This window comes from Microchirus variegatus (assembly GCF_963457635.1).
Source record: "Microchirus variegatus genome assembly, chromosome: 16".
Lineage (NCBI taxonomy): Eukaryota > Metazoa > Chordata > Actinopteri > Pleuronectiformes > Soleidae > Microchirus > Microchirus variegatus.
In genome coordinates, this window is record NC_139817.1 from 22,734,459 (window position 1) to 22,762,347 (window position 27,889).

At 40.0% G+C, this 27,889-nt stretch overlaps 2 protein-coding genes across 2 annotated transcripts in view; both read right to left on the minus strand.

Moving 5' to 3' along the window:
• Nucleotides 1–4,795: 4,795 nt before the first annotated feature.
• Nucleotides 4,796–22,806, minus strand: txnrd2.2 (thioredoxin reductase 2, tandem duplicate 2; the record flags this gene model as incomplete). The annotated part of the gene is made up of 17 exons (XM_083903095.1): nt 4,796–4,919; nt 5,637–5,734; nt 5,990–6,061; nt 7,489–7,581; nt 7,755–7,850; nt 9,389–9,525; nt 14,156–14,330; nt 14,425–14,516; nt 14,926–14,945; nt 18,809–18,879; nt 19,166–19,228; nt 19,737–19,815; nt 20,644–20,718; nt 21,135–21,279; nt 21,390–21,446; nt 21,559–21,624; nt 22,731–22,806. The coding sequence occupies 17 exons, from the start codon at nt 22,804–22,806 to the stop codon at nt 4,796–4,798; spliced, it is 1,539 nt and encodes a 512-aa protein (XP_083759221.1).
• Nucleotides 22,807–24,010: 1,204 nt separating this feature from the next.
• Nucleotides 24,011–27,889, minus strand: part of arvcfb (ARVCF delta catenin family member b) — a gene marked incomplete at its 5' end in the record, with an annotated part of 127,848 nt that continues 123,969 nt past the window's right edge. Inside the window, one exon of the mRNA XM_083903192.1 lies at nt 24,011–26,995. The remainder of the gene's footprint in view (nt 26,996–27,889) is intronic.

The window sequence follows — 27,889 nt, forward strand, 5'->3', positions numbered from 1 at the left end:
AAAGATGTGCATTTGATCAGACACACGTTGATTAAAAGCTCAAGACGCAACAACATCCTCATAACTTCTAAAAGTCAGACGATGGAGTGCCAGACCATGTCCTGTTTAGATTAAAACAAAAGAGTGTGTTGCTTTTTCGCTTAACCGAGTGTATGTGTCGCGATCAACGTGGTTTTGGCATCGACGCACACACAACCTCCCTTTGTTGTTCACCGTCATCAAACATCAGCTCGATTAATCTCAGCTTCCATAAAGTAATGAGGCAGCGTCCTTTGTGGCTTAGACCTGACTAAATGATTTAGGAGTTGAGGCCACTGATCATAATTGCTCTCTTCATGATGTCTGCTGGTCCGAACCACAAGCTACGACACTGGAGCTCACACTTTTTCACTCTTCAGCCCCAGGCGCTTGTATTCTGCAGCACGAGGCTGTGGTCTGCCGGACACTCAGATAAGACAGAAACCAACCGCAGTGCTACATCTAGCTCCTTTTCAAACACCCACATCCTGTCAGATAAAGGCAGCTGCAGAAGCCATGTGTATTGAATTTAGAGTCGATTCCTGGGGGTATCCTGCCCTTATCAGGGGGTCAGATAAGCTCGTTTCACAGGCCCTCACCTCCACTGGGCTACCAACAGTTACCAAGTGTGACAACAGCTGACCTCCTCCACCGTTTCTCAGCGACTGCAGTTGAACGAGAAGTCAAGGACACGGATAAATCGACGGACTCTTCTTGGAAGTTACAGCTGTAGCAAAAATCAAATATGCAGTCTTCAGATGTGTGGAAGGGAAAAAAAGAAAAGAAGGCAACCTTGACTTTGCTGATGGGGAGTAAGTGTATATTCAAACTGTGAAAGCACTCACAATCAGAAGTGAAATGGAAAACATCTTTGTTCTGATGGCACAAAAGTAACAAAGTATTAAAATGATAGTTGTGTATTAAAAAAAATTGATGGAGTTAGAGGAAGAAGCATTCCATTGGTTGCAAAAAGAAGAGGTTGTGTGAGGTCAGTAAACATGTTTATGAGGAGTTAATGGCAGCTATCAATATTAGTAAGTTGTTGAACACAATGTCAATTTTGAGAAATGTTCTCATTTACAGGAAAATAGATGACAAACAGCAAATTTGAATGGACACCTGTGTGATTGGCATCTGGTATAGTCCAATAGGCCCCTGATCGGTGACTTCCAAAAATGAGTTTTACAACCTTGAGACCAAATTCTATGGTGCTGCTGTACACCCTCATCTCATCACCTCTGTTACCACGGCCTGTTTTGAACTTGGGAGGCCAGAAGAGGGACAACACAGAAATCTCTCAGACCAGTTTGGTAACTTACCTGAGCTTATCAGTCTGAGTGTGGGCCCCCTACTACATCAAGCTTTCCAGAGGATCTCCTCCTCAGCCACCACACCCCGTCCAGGCCCTGCAGGCATCTCAACCTGACAGCTATTGAGCCAGATACTGGCAGTACAACACAGCAGTCATAATTGGCCCCATTCATTTCTCAAGGATAATCCTCACCCAGGTTGAGCCTTTTCTGTTGCGCGTCTCATTTTTTTCTTTTTCGACTAATGTTTACACAAGGTATGTATTGATTTCTCCTTCTGAGGCTTTTGCTCTGGCTGAAGGGCTGTGTACCCAGCATATGTGTTTTAACGTGTGTGTCTGACGGTTCTGCTCTTCCTTTTACTACTGGAGCTCAATACCTGAAGTGACAAAGGCCTAGTGAATGTCTGACTCACAGACAACTGTCAGCGTTCAATGGGCTGGATTAAGACTGAACATAGAACCGAGCGCACCCTGACATGTTGACATGTTCTACTAAGTGCATTTCAAGGTGGATTTAGCCTGTTTGCTCCATTGTGGAGGGACAGAAGAAACACACTTGCTAAATGGGGCCGGGTATTCTCGTGGAGGAGGGTGAACTTTACTCCCACTGTCTGGGTCAGGACAGACACCAGCTTCACTCTGTGGCTGAGAGAGGCTGCCGTGGATCCTAAGGAGGTTCAGGGGTTTCAGAGAGCTCTGTCCTTAACCAAACAAACACAGTGGAATTTCTGCCATTGTTGGTGCAGAGGGTTGAGTGACAGGGCTGCATAGCAGAGCTGCCTGTCAGCAGAGACGACTCAGGGTCAGCATGTGACCACCCCCCCTTGTGACACTGCTCAATATTGAGATGGAGACTTGTAGCATTGTATACTATACGCTTATACTGCTTCACACCCAGGAGTACATTTGCATCGACGGCATTCATCTCCGGACCTGTGCAAAAAAAAAGTCGTTTTTTAGTAGTACATAACCCCAGGCAAACGGTTTCCCCCGGTCTCCTACATCAGGGCTAAGCAAACTGGCTGCAGGCTGTGCAGCTTCCTATTTAGAATACAGACATGAGTGATTCATCAGTCTTCTGAAATAACAATGAAAGCAAAGAGGCTGCTTTTTCTTATGTATGCATGTTGAACTTTTACTTTAGGTTTTGCATACTGCAAACCGTCTTTTTCTTTACTTCTTTGTTTCAAAAAATATGCACATTCATCCTCAAAGAACTGTGCAAGGAACTGTGTAATCATTTATGCAAAACACCGAACACTCAATCAGTGGGCATCATTACTTTAATGGTGACACTGTCAACACTTTACATATAAATAATGTAATGCAACGCTTTAATGGAAAATTACACTTCTCTATTTACAACTTTAAAGTTGGCAGCCAGGTGACATCAGGCCTGCACCACCCGGGTTTTAGGTTTTAGTGCAGGTCATCATTAACTGGCTGACCTGAAGGTTGAACCCTGACTGCTTCATGCAGGACACAGGTGAGGTTATCTGGTGTTTGAGGCTTGACGAGCTGATCAATAACAATTAAAAGAAATAATTCACAGTGGCGATCTGACATGAAGTATTACCATTTCCTTTTTAGCTGGTAAGTGGTCGCACCGTGTATAAGATAACAGATGAGACAAAGCTGGAGGGAAGTGGAGAGTAAAAAGCAAACAGACATTACAGTTGCATTGACGGCCTCAATGACTTCCCTCACGTCGCCTTGGGCCCGGCCTGGGGTCTCTGAAGTGGCTCGTTAAGTTCAGGAACATAGACTTGATTACACAGGGCAAACACGCCACTACCGCTCCGCGTTGGTTGGTTCCGTCTGTGCCATGGCCATCGCACTCCCGCCTCAACCTTAGACCCCCCACCCCAGGCCCCTGCTGTGCAGCACCGCAGTATGTGAGCCCTCTGTGCTCCGAGTGATAGAGTCAAGCTGTTCCTGCTGAGCGGAGGTCAGGGTCCTTCAGTCAGCACCTCGGCCCTGAATAGAGCACACAGGAATCCCCCTTCCCTCCCTAACCAGGGCTGAAAACTCGGCTCTCTCTCCTCCGAGCCCGATCCAAATAAACCTGGTCTTCGCTGTCTTTTTCCTTTCTCCATCTCCTGGCACGCTGTCACTCCCCTCATCGAAATCATTAATCAGACAGGACAGATTAGACTTCAAATAAAAATAAACTACAACCACCAACCTACTCACTCTCAGCTCCCCCAATTTCTGTAGCAGCCATATTGACAGTTCTCCTCCTCAACTTAATAAATGCAAGATGTCCAATGGAGGCAGCTGGTTGAACACATGAGCGTGTTGGGAAACAGTGAGCGTCTATTACTGCTTTATTGATATAAACAACTCACCTTATCTTTGATAGTGATGACTCTTGAGGGCTAACCTGTCAGCCATGTAAATACACAACAGATAACCCTTATCAGTTTGGCACCAATAAAGCCAGTGTGCTCTCCAGCTTCAACTAGAAAATACATATTTAAATGGGGATCAAAGGGATTATATGTGCAACCTGAATGTATCCAGGCTTATATTATATCCAGTGATTACTTGATACTATTATGTTGCTGTCTTTCCTGCCCTTCAGAATAAAAATGGAGAAATGGAGGGTGACAGTGCCACCTTTAGGCGAGGGCGAGTAGTACAGCTGTAATAGAGCTCTCATTACTGATGTCAATAGATAGTGCTGTTCTGTGCCTGAGCTGTGGCATCCACACAGCTTCTGACAGCAAATGTTTGCAGTCCATCTATATACCTTCATGATTTAAGACCGAGGAGGAGAACAGTTTGGGGGTCTGCTGGACTGTCGGACACTAAACAAGCTGGGTTTCCCTGGCCCGGGTACTCGCTGGCTGACAGACAGGCGGCCTGCCGACTGTTTGTGTGTGTCCATGGGAAATGGGGCGGTGTCGCTGCGGCGACGGCTCTGGGGCCATCCATCAGTGTCATGGGGGGATAAGGAGGGGGTGGGGGTGTGTGGTATGTGTCACCTCCAAGACTAATGGACAGGAAGTACAGCCAGAGAAACAACAATATTTGCAGAATATATATTCAGAAAAACGTTAGGGATCGTTCTAGTTTTCTCGTATGGTTTCAACAAAACGTGGGCACGGGCCTTAATCCTGATTGATGAGCCTGTTTATTTAAAAGAAGCTCACTCTGCGGCTGCAGCTCTCACTAACCTGATCTGTGCTTTTTAAACATACACACAACATGTACGTATGAATGTCAGATGCACAATCTTAGTTACCACATGACCAACTACACCTAGGCAGGACTTCTATGACTGACCTCAGATGAGACTCCATTGCACAGGAGGTACATCATAAATCTGATGAAACCGGGGGCCATTTTGAGACCATGATAGCGCAGGAGAAGGAGAAAGCGTGAAAAGCCCAGGCTAATTTGTTTCTACTGCCATTGAGGGAGCCCGTGTGCTCACGTGGTCAGAGACCGAGGAGCTTAACCTCAGCAACCGGTGACAGTGGCATCCAAGCCAGAGCGCTTGGTGATGTGGACTTTGACCACCTCCTCAGCACATGTTGGGTGGATGCCTACTGTCTGCAACAGATGGGAATATGTTGCCCCACACCTGAGACACATGGACACACAGAGTTCATTCATGTTGCCGTTACTCATGACTGACAACTGTATAACTTTTCTACTGCTCTTTAATAAGTCCTGCAGTTTTGTGCTTTCAATCATTTTTGTAAGAGCGCCTTTGTCCTCCATATGGTGTGTGACATTACTATGGAACAAAAGCCGTCATTTGCCAAGGACATCAGTTACTAATAGGCAATTAATTATATGATGAGTTTCACAGAGTTTCAATAAGACATGTAACAGTTTGTCTCTTGTTGCTAAGATGTTCATTTTTGGTAAATAACAACCTTACTTGCATAAAACTGTCAATAGTGAGGTGTACTAAATCACAAACTATAATAAAAGAAATATTATATAATATTAAAAACCCACATGTTCTACAGTTCCTTTTTGCTGTTTTTTTTCATGCGTCTTACATGGTTAAAGAAATTAGAACTGAAATTAAATGCTGCCTAGTGTTGAGCATAAGAAAACCTGGAAGGTTTTTGAATAATAAATCCTTGCTCTAAAAATCTTTTATTCATGTTTAATGTTTATTTTAATGTGTGCTGACTAAATTACTGTTCCGAGTAGCTTACTAATTTCAGAATTAAAACATATCAACTCAACACCATGGCTATTTTCATAGTCATTCCACTGGACTAAGGCAAACGGAAAAACATTTGCCTTTGCGTATATTCTGGGGAAATTCATTCCTTGCACTTACTGAAAGCCCATAGCAAATCCCTGTGTGACTTCTCCAGCATTTGGACCAGTCAAGTGCAGACCCAGGATCTTCTGATCTCTATCACGCTCGCACACCACCTGAGGAGGTAAGAGCACACATTTAAGACACGGTGACAGGTGTTCATGGCAACTCCATTGGCACTTTAGGATTGCAAAGAGGAATCGCTAGACCACAGATGAAGTCCAAGGTCAGACTCTGTGATAGTCTCTGTTTAAATGACAGCAATGTGAAGCGACACATTTGACTGCCTCAGTAAATGCATGCATGTGTGAATGTCCCATTTTTTTTTTCTTTTTTACAATCAGTGAGTCTGCACTGCAGGTCAAACCTACCTTTATGTAACACTGGCTGCTATTCCGCTCGGAGACGGTGAATTCCAGAGGCTTGTAGAAAGCATGGTAGACCTACACCGACAAACACAGAACACAACATGAGAAGCTGCATCTTGTAGATTTCAACAGCTTAAACCAGCGAGTTGAAAGTGGAATAAACTAATTGTGTTTTTAAACTTCTTTATGGACAAAAACAATAAGCAGTTGATAAACACAGACATATTGTCAGTAAATTCCATTGCGACATACACAGGCTACTGTTAAACTGTTCACCAGCCCTACAGGAGGGTAAACCTGAAACAAGCAAGTCGTGCTCTTAATGCATAATGCATGCAAACAAATACAAACACAGTTATACAAGAGAATCAGAAAAGGTAGATTGATGTGCCATCAGTCGTACTGTATTTTGTGTCAATCGTCTCCACCTGCTGACTGTGAGGACTCTGATTCAGTAAAAATGCCACTGTACCAATTCTTGTACACAATTACAGTCTTTGCAAGATTTACATGGAGATCTCAGTGTTTATGATGCTGAGAGATTTTCCTGACGGAGACGTGTGTCTGGTGCATTTTGTTCTATGGGGCTAACGTGCCGACACAAGTCGACGGCCGTGCAGCTGTCGGGGGGCCTGGCGCTGCGTCTCCTGCTCAGATCTCGGCGCTCCTGTCATCACCCCATACACACCTCAATCAGGCCTTCTGCTTGCCCGTCAGTCACAGCCGCGAGCCCCACCTCACCGGCTAAACCGTTTATCTGCGGCCTCGTGCAGGTGTTGGCGGGGCATCGGGCTCACCATGCACGTACACAAGCAGGTAAGACATATCGCTGCTCTATTTTGCATTGTGTGTGTGCACGCGCACCACTGTGTGTGTTTAGGGCTTATGGTACAGTTATTTTTCATGCATTGACAGCAGGTGAAGCCACCAACATCGACTGTGTAACTTTGTACTTTTGTGCGTGTGTGGCATGCAGCCAGTTATTTAATTTTAGGAATGTGCAGCAATATTAGAAACACAATTCTTTTTACATGCCACAATTGCACACAAAGTAGTTAAAAGCCCAATTTTACGAGTAGTTTAGAGGAGTTTAACAGAGTTTAGTAGTAAAACACTGGGACAAATTCCTTCCCTTTTTTTGATCAAAACAAAACACTTTAGTGTTGTTACATGAATGCAACACTGCCAAGTTAAAGATTTATGTCTAACTGTGGCCTACTTTAATCCTGGCTTATGCTTTAAGCTATGAACAATATACTTTTTTGCGTCATGTTTTATATAAGGGGTCAACGTTTGTTTTTATTTGAACAAATCACCAGGAAAAGCTAAAAGCTCTATGTGCACCTGGGATGTATGAAACAATATTTTCACTGACGTGTAAATGAGGATGTATGAAAGGTTGTTATTCTAAATACTACAATATTTACAGTTGGTTTCGGTTTGTGTGTCACGATCCTTTTCCAGATTATATTATTGACTTCCTTTTTCATAATTTTTGTTACCTCTATGCCGTCTTTACCATGCCTCTTCTCCGCCTCCTCCTCTGACAAACCTACACAGCCGTATTCCAGCGGTGTGAATACTGTGGTGGGCACCTGTGACACGAACACGAAGACAAATTAATCCAAAACAGACCACAAAATAACAGAAAATATATTATTTACCATTCATAGAACAACATAAAAAAAGAAGCTGAAAGGGCCACAGATATGCTATTTTTCTGAACGATGGAGTGAAAACTCTACCGTGTGTACACACATCGTCTTACATTGTCATAGTTCATGAGCTCAGTGCTCTGACCAGCCAGTCTGTGCGCGAGAAGCTTTCCCGCTTTTATGGCCGTCGGAGTCAATTCAGGACGACCCTAAAATGAGAAAAATGTATTAATCACATTAGAAACTGTAAACGAATTAAACAAACGGTTGACATTCATTTTTAGACATATTTGACCTGCTTTTTTCAAGGTGAACACTGGGAAAAAGATGTAAATACAAACAATTAGTGAACCATGAATGAGTGACTGACAGTGGTGAGTGTTAAATATCTAAACCATCTCGCACACTTAAAAAAAAACAAAAAAACAACCTCTTTGGTGTTTTTCACTATTGATTTGGAAGTCTGCCTAAAGAGACAAGCACATAGTCATGGACACATGGACACACGTGCACACACACACACAGAAAGGTGAGTGGTACAGGAAGCAGTAGGGCTGCAGGGCAATTCTAAAGGCATGACATAAACCTGTTAAATTACCACTGCACATCCTGTTGTCCAAAACATCTCCTGCACTTCTGCATGTGTGTGTGAATGTGTGCACTTGCATTCCAGTGACTGTTTATATATCAGGCAGCATGAGTCATTATAATGCAGTTCTTGGCAGCACTCTTCCCTGAAACCAAAAAAAAATACAACAAACAACAAAAACAAAAAGTGCAACGGATGAATTGTGAGAAAGATAAACTATCTTGGTTTTTACAAAGACAAAAAAAAAAAGCTACTGTGATGAGCTGACAGACAGATTGTGGTGAATCACGACTCATCAAAGCTAGCTGCCAATCAAAAAGATGCTCAGCAAGTGTGTGTGTGTCATTAGGCCTAGGAGGCAGACAGGAAGCACACAGCTGGCTGCGATGAAAAAACAACACTGACATTACCTTCAGCAGGTATAACTAGTATTAACATGGCCAATTTTTATGTGATGATGGGCTGGAAAAGCTACACTCCATAATTAGTCATCTGCCAAGTACTTACTGTTGGAAAAATATGTTTTGTTCCTGATCAGAAATAAATGTTGTAGCTTTGAGGTAATGATTGTTTGATAGTCTGATATTTCATCACCGTTTTGATTAAATTCACCACCATAACTGTATCCTAATAGCTGCCATTTAAAGTTTATACTTTTATCTTGCAGTTAATCCATTTTAAGTTGTTTGTGTCTATTCATTTCACAAAAAATAAGGATTTAAACTGAGAGTAGGCCAATAATATAAAGAATAATATGAAAAATGTTGTCTTGCCCACAACTCATTCATGTACATTCATCTTCTACTGATTTATCCTCACATAAAATTTCCCAAGTGATAAAAAAGATGATTCCTGGACATAATTCATTTACTTTTGAGTCAACGATTCAAATGCCTAACACTGAAGAAACACAGAATCTGTTGATGGCGTCATATAATATTCAATGTGAATGTGATATATTTTAATAAAACATTAATATAAACTCATTCACATTTGTTCAGAGAGTACTTTCTATACATATATTGACTTTATATATCTTTTTTAGCGTTGATTCACAATCACCTTTCAGTATTTTCTGTAATGGTTGAAAATGTTATCTGTAAGTGTTTGTTTCCAAATGTTAGGAGGTCTGTTTCTGCTATGAGCGATTGAACTTACCTCACCAATGTCACCAAAAGCGTATATGTTTGGCACCGATGTGGATTCGTCAGCGCCTAAAACTATTTTCCCCGTCTCCTTGTTGACTTGGACACCAAGCTTGTCAAGGCCCAGGGCTTTGGTTTCAGGGGCTCTACCTGAGGTCAGTGAGAAGAAGATGAAAAACAAAAATGGAAAGGTGAGGAGATGCCGTTTAGAATTAGAATAGCTGTTCCATAATTCAGAATTACAATAGTTAAAAACCTTGATGCAACAAATAGGGAGGTTATCTGTAGTGTTGACAGCCAAGTAAAAACTGCTGAAATGAAAATAAAACGGTATATCAATAGGTACAGTAGCTCTCTAAATGCTAAATGCTGAGGTCAGGATGCCAACATCAAAAGTAGAAAAGGGTAAGAGCTCCTTTAAAAAGTATCGACGATGCCAAATTATTTATATAAAAATCACCAAATCATTACAATGCATCATCTGGGCATCTGGGAACCATGACTATGGACACAGAATATTGCACCACTTCAAACAAGTAATAGTCCAACAGTCCAGAGAGCGAGTTTTGAATCATTGTAAATCAAATGCTGTAACTGTCACATGGACAAAACAGCAAGAACCACTGTTGACCAACAAAGCACAGACATTCATTTAGAGTTTCCCTGTCAAGAACATCTGGTCAGCTGGAGATGAGCAGCTGGGCACTGGTTATCCCATCGATCCCATGGGACAAACTAAGGTGCGATTTCTGACACTTCCTGGGAGATGGTTGACTGACGCTGTCGACACAGAGTCTCCATGGTGATGGAGCATGAACCACTCATTCCTCCGACCCTCCCCATAGCTCCTCATAACCTGCCTGGGTAGCATAATAAACACCCGGCACTGAGGTACCAATGTAGATGCTATCGGACAGCAAAAATAACAAACCCCCGAGACCCTTTTTCCTGACTGGAGCCAAAGAACAACGTGCTCCCCCTCTTCTCAGACCAGGGGGGCTACAGGGACCTGTCTACTGCTCCACAGCATGGGTGGCTGACTGAGATAGAGAGCACAGTGGAGGACAGAGGGGAAGTTAGGCAGTCATGAGCATTTCCCAAACGCAGGAGTTGTAAATATTTTCTTATATTAGATTGCTACACTGCTGGAATAGTCCATTTATAAATGTAGACGTGTTTTTTTGACTTAATGTCTAAAAAAGAAAAAAAAAAGTAATGTTTTACAATAAACATGGGTATTATATTCCTATTTCAACACCCATGCTTTAATTCAGTTTAGGAGTATTTCACAGACATATTGAATAGTTGTGGCCAAAAGTTGGAAAACTGTAATTCCCCATGTATTTGGGATTTTTTTTGTCCTAATGTTTTTTCACCATACCCTGATCATTATAACTAATTTGGTTATGATATTTAATCAAATAATTTAATCATATGAATCAATATTTAATATTTAATCAAATAAAAAATTACAGTAATCAGTTATGCATTACATGTTTATAAAGTAGTCTCATATGAGAATGAGGAAAAAATATGTGAATCAAATTGTTCTCATCTCCACTGACAACTACAGTGCAGAATATGTGTTTATAGTATATAGCCTATAAATCTTGATAGAGAGTAGGGAATTTGCCACCACGACAGCTGTTGCAGCTAATGTATTACATATTTTCATATTTCTGCTGTAAAAATATCACGTTTCAGCATCGGGAAATCCAAAAGGTATTAGTATAGGCCATCAAATCTCTCTATCAGTACAATCTGACTGGTGAGTATAAACTTTCTCTGTACACATGAAGCATTCCTGTCTGTAATTCCGATCAGTGCTGCTCTGTGGCAGTGACCGTGGCTCCATTGTAAGGCGATGACGCAACAACAGTGAGTTGGCTCTGATAAGGAACATGGTAGGAGCTGGGATACACACCACACACACACACACACAGACTGTGGTCACTTTGAACAAAGCCTGTTGTGACATTAAAAGGAAGCCCCGAAATGGCGAGACTAATTAGCCACAACAAACCAGCACACAGCAGAAATGAGAGCTGGACGCTTATCTGATCAATCAAATGAACAAAGACAAAAGGGAGAGCAAAATATGTGGGGACTGTTATTCTAAGGAGCGTAGATTTTACAGGATGCCACAGACTGATTACATGGGTTTATGATGCAAATTGATAGAGAGCTCACAGGAAACAGAGTCTGTTAATGTCTGTGTGAATAACTAAAAATTCACAGGAAACTCACAATTACATGCGATGGCAATTTGGCTATTTGATAAAGTAATTAATACAGTAATCTTGAACCCAAGTTAACTTAGAAGTGCCTATTTGTTGATTGATGACCACAGACAACACAAAGTTGAAAATGTATTTAGATATCATTTTGAAACAGTGACAGTGCTTTTAAAGAGGACATTTGTTCTGATTCCTTTTCTATGTCGATCACAATGTTTAATCATTCACTTGGACTAAATAACCAAAATTAAAAGCACACATTTATGGTTCCACTTTAATTTAAGGGTATTTGGTCATATTTGTGTTAGATTTTGAGCCGATATTGAATGACTCACAGCACTACAGTAAGACTCTTCGCCATATTTGGTTTCAAACTTTAACAAATGCTGTTTTCTCAACTGCCTTTTGCAAATTTTGCTAACCCAAAGGGAAATGTAAAAAAAAAAATGAGACAGAGGAGCTGTCTGAACTGAACTAAGAGAGTCTAACCAGGGAATGTTTTTAAATGAGGTCCTTACATACAGCAGAGCAAAGCGAGGAAGAAGACTAATGTGTCCACTATCCGCATGCAGACAGGAAGTGTGGAAATGTTCTGTTTCCTGGTGTGTTTCTGTGGGCACACCTGGACAGGGGAGCGGCCATGAGGCCAGGAAAGAGCAGGGGAAAGGTGGTGGCGGGCAGGGCTGGCGAGAAGGATGTAGCGGACAGTGGTGATACTGTCCCCCGGTCCCCTCTGGCCTTTAATAACTCCACAGAGGCCTGAGACACTGCCTGGCCCCTAGTGTAAGGTCACATAAGGGGAAGTGGCCTTGTACTCATAACTCCTGCTGGCACACATCAAAGAGCAGAGGCCACCATGTTACGGGTTCTCAGTAAACTATATGGGAACTAAAGTTGCTATGGATATACAGTGAATATAGCTGTGTCCTTACACATGTTTGGGTAGTAGCACTGACAGAGGACATTGCTGCTGGTGTTTTGACCAATACTGACTACTTCAATCACTGAGAGTCCAAACTATATATTTTTTGGTTAAAAATATCAAGCACTTGGCTGAGTTTCACTGACAGTGAACTCTCACTCTACCGAGGAACCGGAAACATGAGGGATGCAACATCTCACGCATGTCATGACAAATACCTACAGATACAGACACTCTATGCTGATTTCATTCTCACCAGCAGTCTCCTGCTGAGATGATGTGGGAAAGTATGAACGTCATTTCAGCTGCAGGGTCACGCACATCCTTGTCACTGTCACACGCATGGAGCAAAAGGACCTTGTTTCCCTCACACACACACAAACACACACACACACACACAGTCTCATAAAGCAAAAACCTGGAAGTCAGAGTTTCGGAAACAAAGCGTTGTCTTTGAAAAGGCCCAACACAAATAAAGTGACGGTTGTGACTCTCACGGATGTTCCCTCCATTGTTACTGATGCTGCTGGTGGAAAAGCAGAAGTGAAATGGGGGAATGGAGAATGTATAGTTGAGAAAGAGGAGGCAGGGAGCTGGTAGTAGTGGCAGGCAGAGGGGCTGTGGGCAGGGATGGCAGAGACAGACGCAGGGTTGGTTTCCGCACGGCTGGCATGGGCAGGAAAGCGCAAAGAAGTAGAACAAAGAGGGGAATACAGTGACCCTGTGCCTGGGTGCATCCTGCCCTGTCCTGCCCTTCTCCTACCAGAGAACCAGCAGTGGGTGATTAACACTTCCCCTGGCCATTCCCATCACTCAGGCTTTATTACTTTGTTTTCAGCCTTGATTCTCCTGTATTTGCTGACACTGCACTCCATTGAGGATGACAATTAAATTAATGGTGGCAGGGAGAACACAGCCATAGCACGGTTTTATTTCAGGGACCTTTTATTATTAGAGGGAACAATGCAGGTGCTGATTTACAGCTAATCCCGACATAGGTTTTAAAAATAGGAGATAAATAGGGAAGTCAGTGTGGCCAAGTTGTATCATAATTAAAAGGAATAAACCAAAATAACTTAAAGGTCAACGGTGTTGCATTTAGGAGGGTTTATTGGCACAATTGAATATGCTTTCTTCAAGTATGCTTGTATCAGTTTATAATTTTAAAATATAATTTGTTTAAATGGCTACAACCATTTATAAGTAAGACATATTTCTACATCCTTTCTTGTACCCAAAAAATACCATTATTCAGGAATGTATAAAAATCAGTCTAGATTTTGTTAATTAATTAAATCAAAATAAAGCAACTTTCAAGTCAAATAAGTCTCAGTGACCACTTTGTAAACGAAAAACATGTACAAGTAAAAGTTAAAAGTTGAACATGACACTAATACCTAACATACCAATCAAGTATCCTCAGTTTTGCTTCACTAGCCTCATTTTTAAACTTCCACTTTTCTACCTATAAGCTTCTACCACTTCAGGGTGTTAATTCTCCCTTTTACCTCCATGAGCACAAAGTGAGAGGCATTCAGCCAGCATAGTGCCTAAATAACATGTATTGGAGTTTGTTTCTAGTTTACATCAAAGACACACACAAAAGATCTCTCAGACTCACCAACTGCCCATAACACGGTGTCGTAGGTGTCCTTGTGCTCGCTGCCTGTCTGGGTTTCAGTCCAGGTAACCTGGAAGGCTCCTGAGGACAGTTTATCCACTCTCTTTGGGACACATTTCCATGCAATGTTGGTACCATATGATTCCATGTAGTCCATCACAAGACCTGCCATTTGCTGCAGAAGAAAAAAAGATATATACGTTCAAAAACATAACAAAAACACAATCGTAACATTTAGACAATCCAGACTGGGGTCGAGGGAGCAATACCTGATCAAACCCCCGGAGGGCGATACTGCGAACCATCACTGTGGTGTCCAAGCCGATGCCTGTGAGGAACCCTGCACACTCCAGTGCCACATCTGGGGCAACAGCAGGTTAAGACTAAAGTGCATGGTTTGCATGTACACCTGGTGTACGGTCATAACACGCAACGACTGATATTCTTAACATCAGATATCATAAATTCGTAAAAATAAGTCGCAAAGCAAATTAACAAAATAGATTAACTATATTTGGAAAAATTAATCTTGGTTCACTAAATTAACAGCACAGACGGTATTGCATCAGTAAAAAGGTTGAACATTCAAATATAACACCCGAGTTTAAAACAAGCAGTTAGAGCTATTAAGAAACACACTTTCTGAATAACAAAACAATCTGATATCAAAGTTATGTCCTATTGAGTCAATAAGTCAACAATTTCACATCTAATCACCAGGAGACATGTGCAGTGGTTCCATTCACAAGCTCTGTGTAGACAAAGGATACAGCTGGCTCCAACCACAAGTCTGTGAAAAACAAATAAAAGACAAGCTCTCAGTTGAACCGGTACTACAGTAAAAATACATGTCATCTTTTGTGCAGCACACACTGGCCAAATTAAACAAAAGCACGTCCAAAATTGAAAAAGTTTACTTTAAATACGAGAATTAGAGAGGTGATGAATTACAAAACTTAATAACCTGAGAGGGGGGAAGTGAAGAGGTGTGAAGAAAATGTAACAAAAAGGGCACAGTAAAAGCTGTGTGTGGGTGTGTGTGGTCCAGGTGAATCCCAAGTCTAATCCAGCATTGACATCTGAGTGTGGAGGAAGGCTAATTGCTAGCATTTAGGCTAATCCCCACGGATGGGGTGTGCCATGTTCAGGGCTCAAGTCCACACACCAGTCCGTTGAGTGAAGCTCATCACCCGCATGGATGAGGCCCCTCTCTGCCTTGTTTTAACCACTTCAGCTCAGTACTCCCATCTCTTTGAGTTTGCTCCACCTGACAGCTCTGGGTGCCTGCAGCACTTCCTGCAGTTGTCCTGCTAACACCAACCACTAAAAGCCCCAGTGCCCATTTTCCCCACGACTGTGTAACGCACAGCTGCTCTTAGCACGTATTGTCAAGTGGCTTATAGAAGATTAGGCAAAGAGCTTTAGCTTGATTCTGCACTTTCATCACTTAGAAATTGTGTCCTTTCCCCTAACCCTGCTTCTTACTCACTGAGTCTGACTGTGTCATCCACTGGTCTGAAGTCTACTCTGGTACACTACATATGTCAACTAAATGGCAATGCTAACGTATCTTTACGACCATATCTGACCCTTTTCTATCATGGTACATTTAGGCACATTTTGGGAAACACGTGGGGGCTGTTTTGCCTTTGTTTTGGGGCATTTTGAATAATTCCTGCTTGCCCCCACCCCCCAAATAATGGGAGATACCTTGTTTTTTTTCTATCAGTGTACTGCCAATGTTCTCCAATTATTAGACACAAATACATTTCATTAAAAAAGTGTCTACTTTGTTTAAGTGATTTCGGAACTTTGGCAACATGTGATCTGTTCAGTTGTCTGCTATTCTAATGGGAACACTGTGACGGATCTAGTGAAGGGGACCAAAGACAAATCAGAAGAATGCATTTAAGTTAGGTTCCTGTCAATAACTGCCAAATAAAGTACTGACTATTAAAGTAAATGACTATTGAGATTACAAGATTTCAAGATCACATTGAGATTCAATGTCATCGTGCTGCAGTGCAGAAACAACAGAAACCCAGTAATCTCCCTGAGTTCTAAAAGGAAAGAAACGTACAACATCTTCATCTTCTGAGCCACATAAATGTGGACGTATCAATGGTGATGTTGGCCTAAGGGAAAACATAATCTCTGACATAGCTCAGCAGTGAGATTTTAAAGAGCAGTGAAAAGCAGTTCAGCAAATACTAATGAGGTCAGCTGCACAAAAATGTAGCAACATGAATCCGTTTCCTGTTCCCCACTCAGATTGCTATCTACTACACTCGATTGAAGGAATTATCACAGACAGACATCAAACAGTCTAAACTGTAAATGTGTTTGATAAAAAGAATCCCATGTGGTCTCATATTACACTGGACTTGAATTTGGGGGTGACAAACATCGGAAAACTCTACACGTTTGGCTCTTTCAGTAGAGAGGCAACGTTGTTTCAGAAATAAGGCTTCAACTAAACCCACAGGTCCTGTGAAAGACTTTGAGTGTTTCTCAGAAGCTTCAAAAATTAATAAACAAAAAGTCTGGACACTGTAGACACTGTCCTGTGTAAACGATAAGACTGTTTTGTCCATTAGTAGTTGTTTGAAGCATGATGACATACAATATGCTTCAAATATCTGTGCTGAAATACTGAGAGTCTATGATAAATGTTCCTGAGTTGAATTTTTATCAAAGTGCTGACACTTCTGAAGTGGAATTAGACAAGTCAGACATGTGAGAAAATAATATTATAAGATGTGACAGAAACACTTACAGAGATGGGTAAGATGTATTTGTCGTAGATGATAATCATTGATACAACACAAAAACATATGCAATTATTCATCTGAAGCAGATGACTTTTTAAAAAAACAAAAAATGACAAAAACAGACCAGTTATAAAGCAGTGCCAAGTATAATGTAATAATGAAAAACCTATGTTAAACTGTATGTAGTCAAACGCACAATTTTGCATACAGTAGGCCACAATTATTAGATTTGTTGTTTTAGCAATACAATGAGATATGTAATCATTTCTCAATCTATTTCTTAGAAAACAACTAAAAATACAGGAAACCTGTATCAAGAATTCAAAGAATCAATTTTTCAACCAACCACTAATGAACAAAACAGACTCAGTGTTAAGTACTGAGTGTGACCTCCATTATACTTGATCAACAGCAGACTTCCTTGAACTTGAATTGGAACTTAATGTCATTGGTAACATCTGTGTTTGTTCTACTATATCACGTTCGAGATGGCTGCTGTAAAAAAAATCCTATTACCCCAGGATAATACAGGACATGTCAGCAAGACCAAAAACAAAGCTAATGGTGGCCAAGGACTTTTGCACAGTGCTTAAATTATTATATTTTCCTATTTTTATTTTTCCCCCATTCATAGTCAATGTAGAATCCATACAATTTAAAATTGCTCCATATCATTCAAGTATCCCTCAAGCCTATACCTCGACCAATATCAGAGTCCTGTTGGCACGTGCTGAGCACATTCTCCCAGTAACATGATGGTGGTCGTCAGCTCTGGGCTTCGTCCCTGAGGCCAAATCTGTCATTTAGCTCTGTGTGAACTCCAAGGCCCATTAGACACACATCATTCGCTGGGACTTACACATCTTTTGGTCTTCTCCTACAGAGCTGACAGCTCTACACCAGCAAAAGCTGGTGCCCCTATAAATGAAGCTAATGCTAACCCACAGCCTACAGCCTGCAGGGAGGCAGAGGACTCCTCGAACCACTGCACTTTTACATGAAAGGGTTTCCTGAACACAAGTGCTCTCTCTGAGTGGATAATTCTGCTTCCTATACAAAGGTGTTTTGCTGAATGGGTGAATGCTACCGTGGTAACTGTAAGGATGATGTGTGAACTGTAACTGATTCCGTGTTGCCACCAAGTGGTTAAACAGCAGAGTACATACAACATAATATAAGAAGAACAATAATGGAGAAACCAGTGATGCTGAACAAGACAGCATCACTGTTGAAATGCGGCAGGTTGATTACACAAAATACATATAGTATAACAATTAAAATCTACATTGAAATACAATTATAATTTAAAAACAATTAAAATATCCGCTCCCAAGGTATGGACAGCCAAGACACACACAAAGCTTAAATATCGAAAGTTATTATTTCCGCTTATCTGTCTCCACCAAACAAACCACTGCAACCCAGGTACACCACAAACTCTTGTCACCGTGCGCATGTTGTGCCAAGAGGAAACGTCAGGGAAAGACCAATTAACCAGGTGATGACAGGAGCTAAATGGTTGGATTAAAGGGCTTGTTCTGTAAAGGTCAGGATGCACGCCGCTAATCTGAATCATGAGGCGAGGACAGGCTGACAGGAAAGGAGAAAAACAAACTGCATGTCACCGATGAGTGATTACAGTGCGTGACAGTAGGACACGTTGTGTCAGCAAGCATGGTAGAACCTGGTACAGCAAGGCATTAATACTGCAAAGGTCAGAGGCTCCGTTTCTCTTGTACCTCTTTGTTAAGAGAATGTCAGGGATATCAGTATTTTAGATATAGAAAAGTGCCTTTATATCAAGATCTAATACTTAGCATTGCAGTTTAATGTAGGGAGGGGCCGAGGGGGATGCGTTTTAAGAAAATAAATACATCCTCACGTTTTTCCGGGCGATTTTTTCAACCAGAATATGTCATCACTGGTGATGCCATGCTCCATCGCTCCAGGGATCTGTAATAAAAGATGAAGTAGCGAACATAACCATCAACCTATCAATGAGCTATCACCGTATCTATCAATAACAGTCTGCTCTCTAAAACCTACCATTTTTGGTGTGTTGAGACTTGTGTAATCTGTATGTGCCATAGTGGAATGTCTCCAAAACTCACTTCAGCTGTTTTGTCTGCTGCTGAGGGGTATTTTACTGCCTCACACGCGTTCATGTCTACAATGTATCCAACCAACCAAACAGCACATACTAGCAAAGACGGAGACAAATAATAATTTTGATGCTTACATCCGTGGGGTACTTAGGACGTCCACCTGTAGCGATGACGATGTTCTTGGCAGTGACGACCATCTGTGTGACAGAGGAGGGGAAATGAGTGGAAAAAAGTCTTTGTTCATATCCTTTTAAAAACAAGGAAATGTTCAATGAAAGCAAATGGTCTCCACAGTATTGTGTACTCAGGTGTTGATGGAAACACTCTGTGAAATCACTGACATGGCACTTCATCAGCACTTGGCTCGTACACTGTTATCTATATACAGTATGATACGATAAGTTGATTGAATTTAGATTGTGTGCTTTAATTTAAAGCAAAAGGAAAAAACTATAAATATAAAACTTTTGATAAAAGGTTATAGGGAAAGCTAAAAAAAAAGACTGATAAGTCATTTGAAACAATAAAATATTAATAATACCTTTAATTATGCAGCAAATTTCAAAATATGTTACAAAGCACTATTTAAAAACAAACAACAAAAAAAAAATGTGTTAAACTATGTGTTAAACTAACACAATTAGTAAATTATAGTAGAGTTATAGAGTAATTATAGTAACAAGTAAATGTGAATTAGCAGCTGACCTCTTTTCCTCCTTTGGTTAATCCTTTAACAGTGTGTTCGTCCACCAGACTTCCTTTCACGTTGAGATACTTTACTTTCCTGCCAAACAGAAAATTAAGACATTACTGCTACTAGTGCATGAACCGGCAGGAGAACAGACCACTGATTGTTGCACATTTACTCATAACCCCTTCATCATTTCTCAATGACATACTCTACACTTCACTTTTAAACATCAAGTTAATTCCAGAGAAAAACATCACAGTTGATGCAGAAATGTTGTACGTGTTGCTAATTTCATCCTTGGTTCTCATTAAAGAAAAAAACAAACATTAAACCAAATTAATGTGGTAGCTCTTTTGTACATCTCACACCAGGAGACTAAGTAGTATAATTAAATATAACAATATAATATACTTGTGATAAATAATCAAGGACTGCCTTTACTGCTGTTTGTTATTGGTTTCTAAGCTGGTCAGAAAACACAGCCTAGAGCTACTTGTTCATTAAAAGAAAACAAAATCATATTAAAAGAATTATTAACATTCTGGATTCTGGCAAAAACCTCATTGCACAGACAACATATAATATTAGGAGCTTTCACGGAGAGGTTAACACCTGTTTGCCCTCTGGGCAGTCACTCAATCAACATGTAGTCACTGAGTAGGAGTCCTTCAGCTGTGGACGCGTCATACATCATATCTGCTTAACAGCTGAGAAAAAAACCCAAACATTATGGGTTTCTGAATCTGAAACTGAATCTCTCTAATGAAACTCTGTAAGACCAGCTGAACCTACCTACATATTAAATTATATAAGCTTACTGATCTCTTATTACCAACTTTCAATCAATTAATTACTTAATTAAGACTTTAATCCCAGAAAGAAACAAGGGTGAATGAAGCAAGCTGATGTGGAGTCACTTACTTGTCCTGGAGCTGAACTCTGTGACCCCAATTCAGTGACCTGATGTGGTTTTGAATAGCATCTGACATGGTGGCCCTGAACACAGCACAGGTATTCATTTAAAAACAACAGACCCCGGCAGTCCTGAACTAAAGAGGCTCTTCAAAATATGCATGTGTAAAGTACAGTCCAAAAGGATATTAAAAAGGAAAAGAAACCCAAACAAAGCAAAGACAACTCCTTCTCTTAATAAGGCAAAACTTACCCACAAAACCACAAACACTTATCATCGTCATTTAAACTATTAGAATATATACATCCAAGTTTATAAATGTAATAAGCAAGGATGTCTGAATGGCCAGACATAGACACAACTCCCATCCACTTATTCACATTCATTAATCACCTTGATGCTGTCATACTGCAAGTATATCACTAGATGGTGCTGTTCAGCTACTAATTCTCAGCATGAAGACACATGACAAACCATGTTGTGCTTGGATTCCACTCACCAATCATGGCAGACAGGCCCTGGGATCTGCCAGCCGAACTTCTTAGCATCTTTGACTGCAGTGCCAAGTAGAGCAGCCTGGTGCATGAGCTTCTTAGGAATGCAGCCGACATTGACACACGTACCACCGAGCCCCCACTTGGTACCTGTGTGGAAAAGCATTTTCAAAAGGACTTAACAATGGCATGATCAAATCTACAAAAAGCAATTGCTATATTATTTTGCCATCAATTGCAATCAATGAGATCTATTTTACCTTTGACGGACGGCTCCACATAATCTAAAACAGCAACCTTCTGTCCCAACTGTGCAGCTGTAGATAGTGGATCATGGTAATGTTAGCTTGAGATCACAGTGCATATGAACACACATATCAAAAGCATTTAGTTGCTTGAAAAAAAAAAGAAAAAGAAAAAAGATCTCACCTTCTTTGGAGCAGGCAAGCCCTCCTGAACCACCACCAATAACTACCAGGTCATAGTCGTACTTCCCTGCACAAGAATACTGCATGATTCACTGATGACCAAAATTATGTACAAACTGATTCACATTTCTCATATGATTTACGTGTATAATATAAGTTTTAATTTACAATGAACATTGTCCAAACATTTGGTAATTTAATGTGTGCTAACTTATGTGATATTACAAAACATGCCTTGTTATACACACATTAGCAATTTGATCACAATGTTCTCCAAAAACAATCGATCTTGCGACAGCAATTCAAAGCATAAAATCCTGCTGATGCTGATTCTTTTGTAAAGTATTTTTCAGTGATGTAACATTGCTTAATTTACCTTACTTTTCCTTAACATTAACCTGCATGTATGTTAACCTCGATCTCACCCATGTCCTTATTTATCCTCTTTTGAGTTTAAAGCAGTTAGCATGTTGTCTATCATTAGTTTGTTCTTCATCTTATTTGGTGTTTTATGGCACTTGACATCCATGTTGCAGTCGTGCCTCATTTAAACACATTACCTTTCTTTTTCCTTAACCCTAAGCTTCATGTGGCTGTAAACCTTTGTTTATCTTCACCTTTTCTACAGCCATGTCCTACTTCTTCTTCTTTGGTATTTTAAGGCGGCGTTCATCCGCTATTTCCTGTCATTTTTAGTAGCCAAGTCAAGCTGAATCTTCGTCTTTTAACGGTAGTTAATTCGTATAGTTGCAATACTAGCTCCTTCTTCGTAAAACTAATCCGCGGAGAAAGATGTTGACAAGTGTCATTTGTTTTAAAGGTGAATGATATCAGTTTTTTCACAGCATACTTGTCATGTTTTAGGAGAAAGAGCACAGGTGATAGTGATATAACATTAACGAGGGCTCAGTTCAGTTCATGAAGGTCAGGACAGTGCGACAGTGAGCCAACATAGACCCTGAAACTGCAGCTAAACAGAACGCAGCCGGTATTAATTAACGTAATGAACACCTGTAATATGTGATGTGAGAGGTGACAGTGTGTCTGCTGTGAAAAGACTGACGGAAATTACACGAACGAATCACATGTGTACTCACAACACCTTCAACTATAACCAAAGTCTGTCACTATCTTTCTCTAAATAAAACATTTGAAAACCATGATAGTTTTTACCTGACAGGTTTCTTGTTAAAACAAACAAACTGTGAATCCTTTTCCACCGGTGCCTGCCTCTACACAAGGCAGCCATGTTGTTGTTATGAAAGGACCCCTGACCGGGTTTGGAGTGGCCAGAGAATTGCCTGAAAAGAAATGACATCCTTCAGCCATACAACGGTCGTTATTCACAGTCGAGGATTATTATAATATTATGGAAATTGTCATGCATAAGTTAAGTATTAATTATATAAAAAAATGTGTTTGTTTTAAAATGTAATTGTAACTTTGAACACTGCAACAGTAACTAAATGTAGTGTCTCTCGTTTTGACTGTAATTACAATGAATTGTTATTATTATTAATAATAATAATTCATTGTAATTCAAAGTTACAATTACAAAACAAACAATTTTTTTTATAAATTAATTATTATAAATCTATTGATTTTAATGGAAAAATATTTTAAACTTAAGTGCAAGTTTGGAAATAGAAAACCAAAATGTCTTGTTTTTGTAGAATATATTGAACACTACATCCATACCATATCCATATAACAATCCAAAGACAGTTGATATCTTCTCTCTGACTTCCTTTCCTTGTTCTTATGCGGTTTCTATATGTTGTACATGACTACTTTTAACCCTTCAAGGTACGCACCAAGAAAAAAATCAAAGGAAAAATAATTTCTTTGCATTTGTTATTATTTTATTTTATTTACTTATGATAACAATAGTGCAATCAACATATATATAAATATATATATATATATATATATATATATATATATATATATATAAAAAATATAAATATATATATATATTTTTTTGTATTAGACCCCACAGTATTTTAGATACAGGCCTCTACCAAACGGTTGAGATGTCTGTTCATAATAAACAGTAGAGTTCAGTTTGATGCATTTTTTCATTGTGATAAAGTGTGGTCCACCAAATGGTTGAGTAGTACCTTAAAGGGTTAAACTAAAGAAAAATGTTCTCTTGAATAAGAGAGAAAGCACTCAGAGAATGCAATCTCATGCCAAGGCCACTTTGCTCCCCATAGCGTCAATACAATAAACTAAATCTAATAATTTCTTCCTTGGGCCATGACATCCATTTCCAGGAAATTGCTTTAGCGTGATGCTGACAAACAGACAGACGGACAAACATGGAGGAAAACATCACCTAACTATACAGTAATAAGACACAAGGACAGGCGACAGTTTCTTTCCAGGCATGGTTTATTGAAAACACACCAAATTTATACTCTACAAACCAGTATTTTTTTTTTCCATTATGTTTAACAAGCGTAATATTTGCCTCTGGGTATTAGTAAAATTAACATATTACATTCTGTCACTGTGGCATAGCTCCTGCTCGCTACGAAAGCATCGACAACGTCACTCCTCTAAGAAATGGGAACCATTTTTTTTGTTTGTTTTCAAAATGACTCTTTTCAATCTCTTTTCAAAGTTTATCATACAACGTAACACAAGGCAGAAACCCACCGACAGTCTCAACTACTTGGTTGGGAGGAGGGGCTGGGGGGTGTGTGTGTGTGTGTGGGGGGGGGGGGGGGGGTGGTGCAGGACAAATGATGAATGAATGATTTGAGTGGAGGAAAGAGGGAGGAGGGCTGACACGGGTGGAGGAAGGAGGAGAGATGGAGCGATGACAGTTGAAAGGGAGGGACAACGTTATATAAAACACACTTATCTCTATATATCATGGAAAAGGTTAAGGCACGTGATAGGTACAAACACATCTGCTACTGAGTAGTACAGTTACTTTATTTTGACGGTCTTCAGATCAGTTTTTTTTATCTACACAGGTAGGTTTGTTCGATTCAATACGCGTCGCCGGGGGGGCTTATCGTATGTCGTAAAAATGTACAACGCGCTGCACGTCCACAATGTATGACGACATGCAAATGCACCTCCAAATCCTTTGGTTGTGGCGTTGCACAGTGCAGCCAGGAAATAGACAGTCGTATGGGTCTATGTATGTGGTTGTTGTTGTGAGGGGTCAGTATTCGTCCAATGACAGCACAGACTTCTGAGGGCACACAGTAGGGACGCTGGGTCTTGTGATAACTATATTATCCTCTGAAATTAAAATTTATACAGTAAGTTGTTGTTTTTTTGTGTGTTTTTTTTGTGTTTATTGATTTTTTTAACCACAACATACACTTTTTGTAAACACTGTGTAAAATATGCAAGCTTTATAAAGTCACATACGTTTGCAAAGAAAAAAATCAGACTTCAATGCAGGCACATGCTGTTCGACTTGATGACGCATGAGTGTTACCAACTGGGATTGGACTCTCTGTTTCTGTCTCCTACTCCGGCTGGATTAGGAGACAGGAAGGAGACTGTACACTTGATTTACGATTGGAGTCTCAACAAGCAAGAGCAAAAATGGCAAATAAGATTCTTTCCGTGGTTTTTTCTCTACACCTCAAACTGCTCCCCCTAGGACTTTGTAAAAATATATACTATATGACCCAACTCCTTTGTTTTGATTTTTTTTTTTTACAGTGTAATGCAAAAACTCTTTCACTTTGCCTTGAATATCCCAGATCCACTCGTACACATATACTCTCTTCCTGCACACAAAAAAAAATGAATTAGTTAATATCCAAATAACACCACAAACAAACTGGCACTTGGAAAGAATAAAATATAAACATCTGTACAGATTCTCCTCATGCTTACAACTGAACGTCTCTCTTTAAGATGCAGCCTGTGAAAGAGGATTCAGGGCAAACTGGTCGAAATGCATCTGCAAGAAAAATGACTTTTATTAACACTGCCACCGCGCGTCTGTCCCACTAACTCTATCTGATCCCTCTGCTGTGTTTGTGACATTTATGTATTTATCGCCTTTAGAAAGAACTCTGCAGATAAACTCGTTTTTTTTTAAGGTAACCTTTTTTTTGACAGATACAAAATATAAATAGGTGATCGTCGGCGTAACATTTGACACACACTTAAGTTACGTGGTTATTTCTTGTTTACAAACATGGTGACCCTTTATTAAATGAGATGTGCTTTCCAAATAATGTGATTTTAATATACAACTAAGAAGTCTGTGATTTTTTTTGTTTGCTTTTTCCTTCGTGTTTTTTTTTTTCATTTTGAACCTAATATACATTTATATAAAACCAACAAAAATAAAAAAAACATGTTTTTTTTAGATCTATGCTTTTAACAAGAGAATAATCCCAACTGCCTCTGTTTCCAAAAAAAAAAGCACAAATCATTTATAAACAAAAAAAAAAAGCCTTATATCCTCTTTAATACACATCATTGACAAAGAGCAACCAGGAAATGCAAGGTACCACGTCATCACATGACCACAGGTCAACATGCCCATTGGCTCGTACATGTCGAACCACCAATGAAACAAAGTCTTTTTCCGTTTGAGCTTAGTTTGTAATGCAGTGTTGACAGAAACAGTTTTCCCACCAGTTGTGTACACACGTTGTCCCTTTCATTTTTGACTCTTTTTCTTTTATATATAAAATCGATCGATCACCATTTACTCACATTTGATTTCAAAGCATCTCAGTGCACTTTTTTGTTGTTGTTGTTGTTGTTGTTGTTTGTTGATAAAAAAAACACAGTGAACCAAATGGACTGTAAATCTACGCGAGCAGGTTTCTCCACTATGCTACATCTCCTTTTTAGGCTCGGTATTCTTCTCTCCTTTCACGTTTTTACGTTCTTGTGTCCAATCCCACAGCGACCTTCAAATGCACCGAATCCAAACTTTCCTCAAACCATCGAAGAAACATCGAAGAAACAATCTTCTTTCCCCCGTGAAACAAACTGAAATCAATCGCATTGATTCCCCGTTTCTTCTCCTGCTGGTTTCCATCCAACCCCACGTTTGGGTTTCACTTCACTTTGCCAAAATGCCACATTTCCATTCCTTCCAACACCGGCCTCTGTCCATTCCTTCACCGGCAGAGCTCAACAAGAATCAACACTGTAAAAAAAATCACAAGGTGTCCAGTGGGAATGTAGATATGAGTAAGTAGTAGGAGTGGTTACTTCTTATTCTTTTTTTAAAATATTCTCTGAAAAGCATGAGAATGCTGGCTGCTGCTGGGTAGTCGCTGTTGTGATCATTATTTTTTTTTATTATCTTTTTTTTTTTTTTTTTCTTAAATCTTCTTTTCTGTACAAAGTCCAACTTCAAAGGTAAGCTTCCGTGTGAAATGGCAGTGGTGACATGAGGGATCCTCCTCGAGCTGGGGCGTCGCTCTGTTCTTACGTTAAGCCTGAACACATGGACAAGAGAGGACAATATTAGAAGAAGCCTCTCCTGGGTTTACAGCAACAATTCATGAGTTAACACCCCCCCCCCCCAAAAAACAATCTAAATGTCCCCTAAAAATGACCTTGTTGATGGCCAGTATTAAGCAAAATATTGTACTTGTAAAGGAAAACACTTTCAACAAATTTCATGAAAAGACCAATATATAAAATAACTGTTATTCATCCTTAAAGGCACATTTTATTGTATTGTTATCTGCATAAAGTGATAAAAACAATACAAAATACACTACTCACACAACGTTAGAGATGTTTGGCTTTTGGATTACATTTCAGAAAGCACCTAAAATGCACTATAACCTTTACAGGTGAACTTACATTAAAGGTGCCATATGTAAGAATGTGGCCAAGTCTTTTAGGTTTCGTTTTCTGACGTAATTCGCAACCCGTGGTCGCTCGGCAGCTGAGACTGTACTGACTGCAATGATTGGGGGACGGCGGTAGGTGGCGCCACATGCCAAAACATGATTTCAAAACATAAACGTGATTTGCAGTCTGCAAAATATGTTTTTTTAATGCAAATATTTTGTCTGTACTGTTGTTGTTGGTGAGTTCAGTTTGTTATATGAACATTATTCCTGAGTCTCTGTGACATATTAGGAGGATTTTATGGCCAGTTGCTTTAGATTTATTAAATAATGCACCTTTAAAGCTCACATAGAGTGGTCCTGTTGCACATATATGTTAGTTATGGAGGTCTACTTACATATATTAACTTGTTTTTATGGTCAAAAACCTCCTAGTTACTGTATTACATAATGCACAACAAAAAAAACCTTTTATAACATGGCGTACACCAAGAGACGTATTTCATCAGTATTCTATAGTTATTGCAGTCT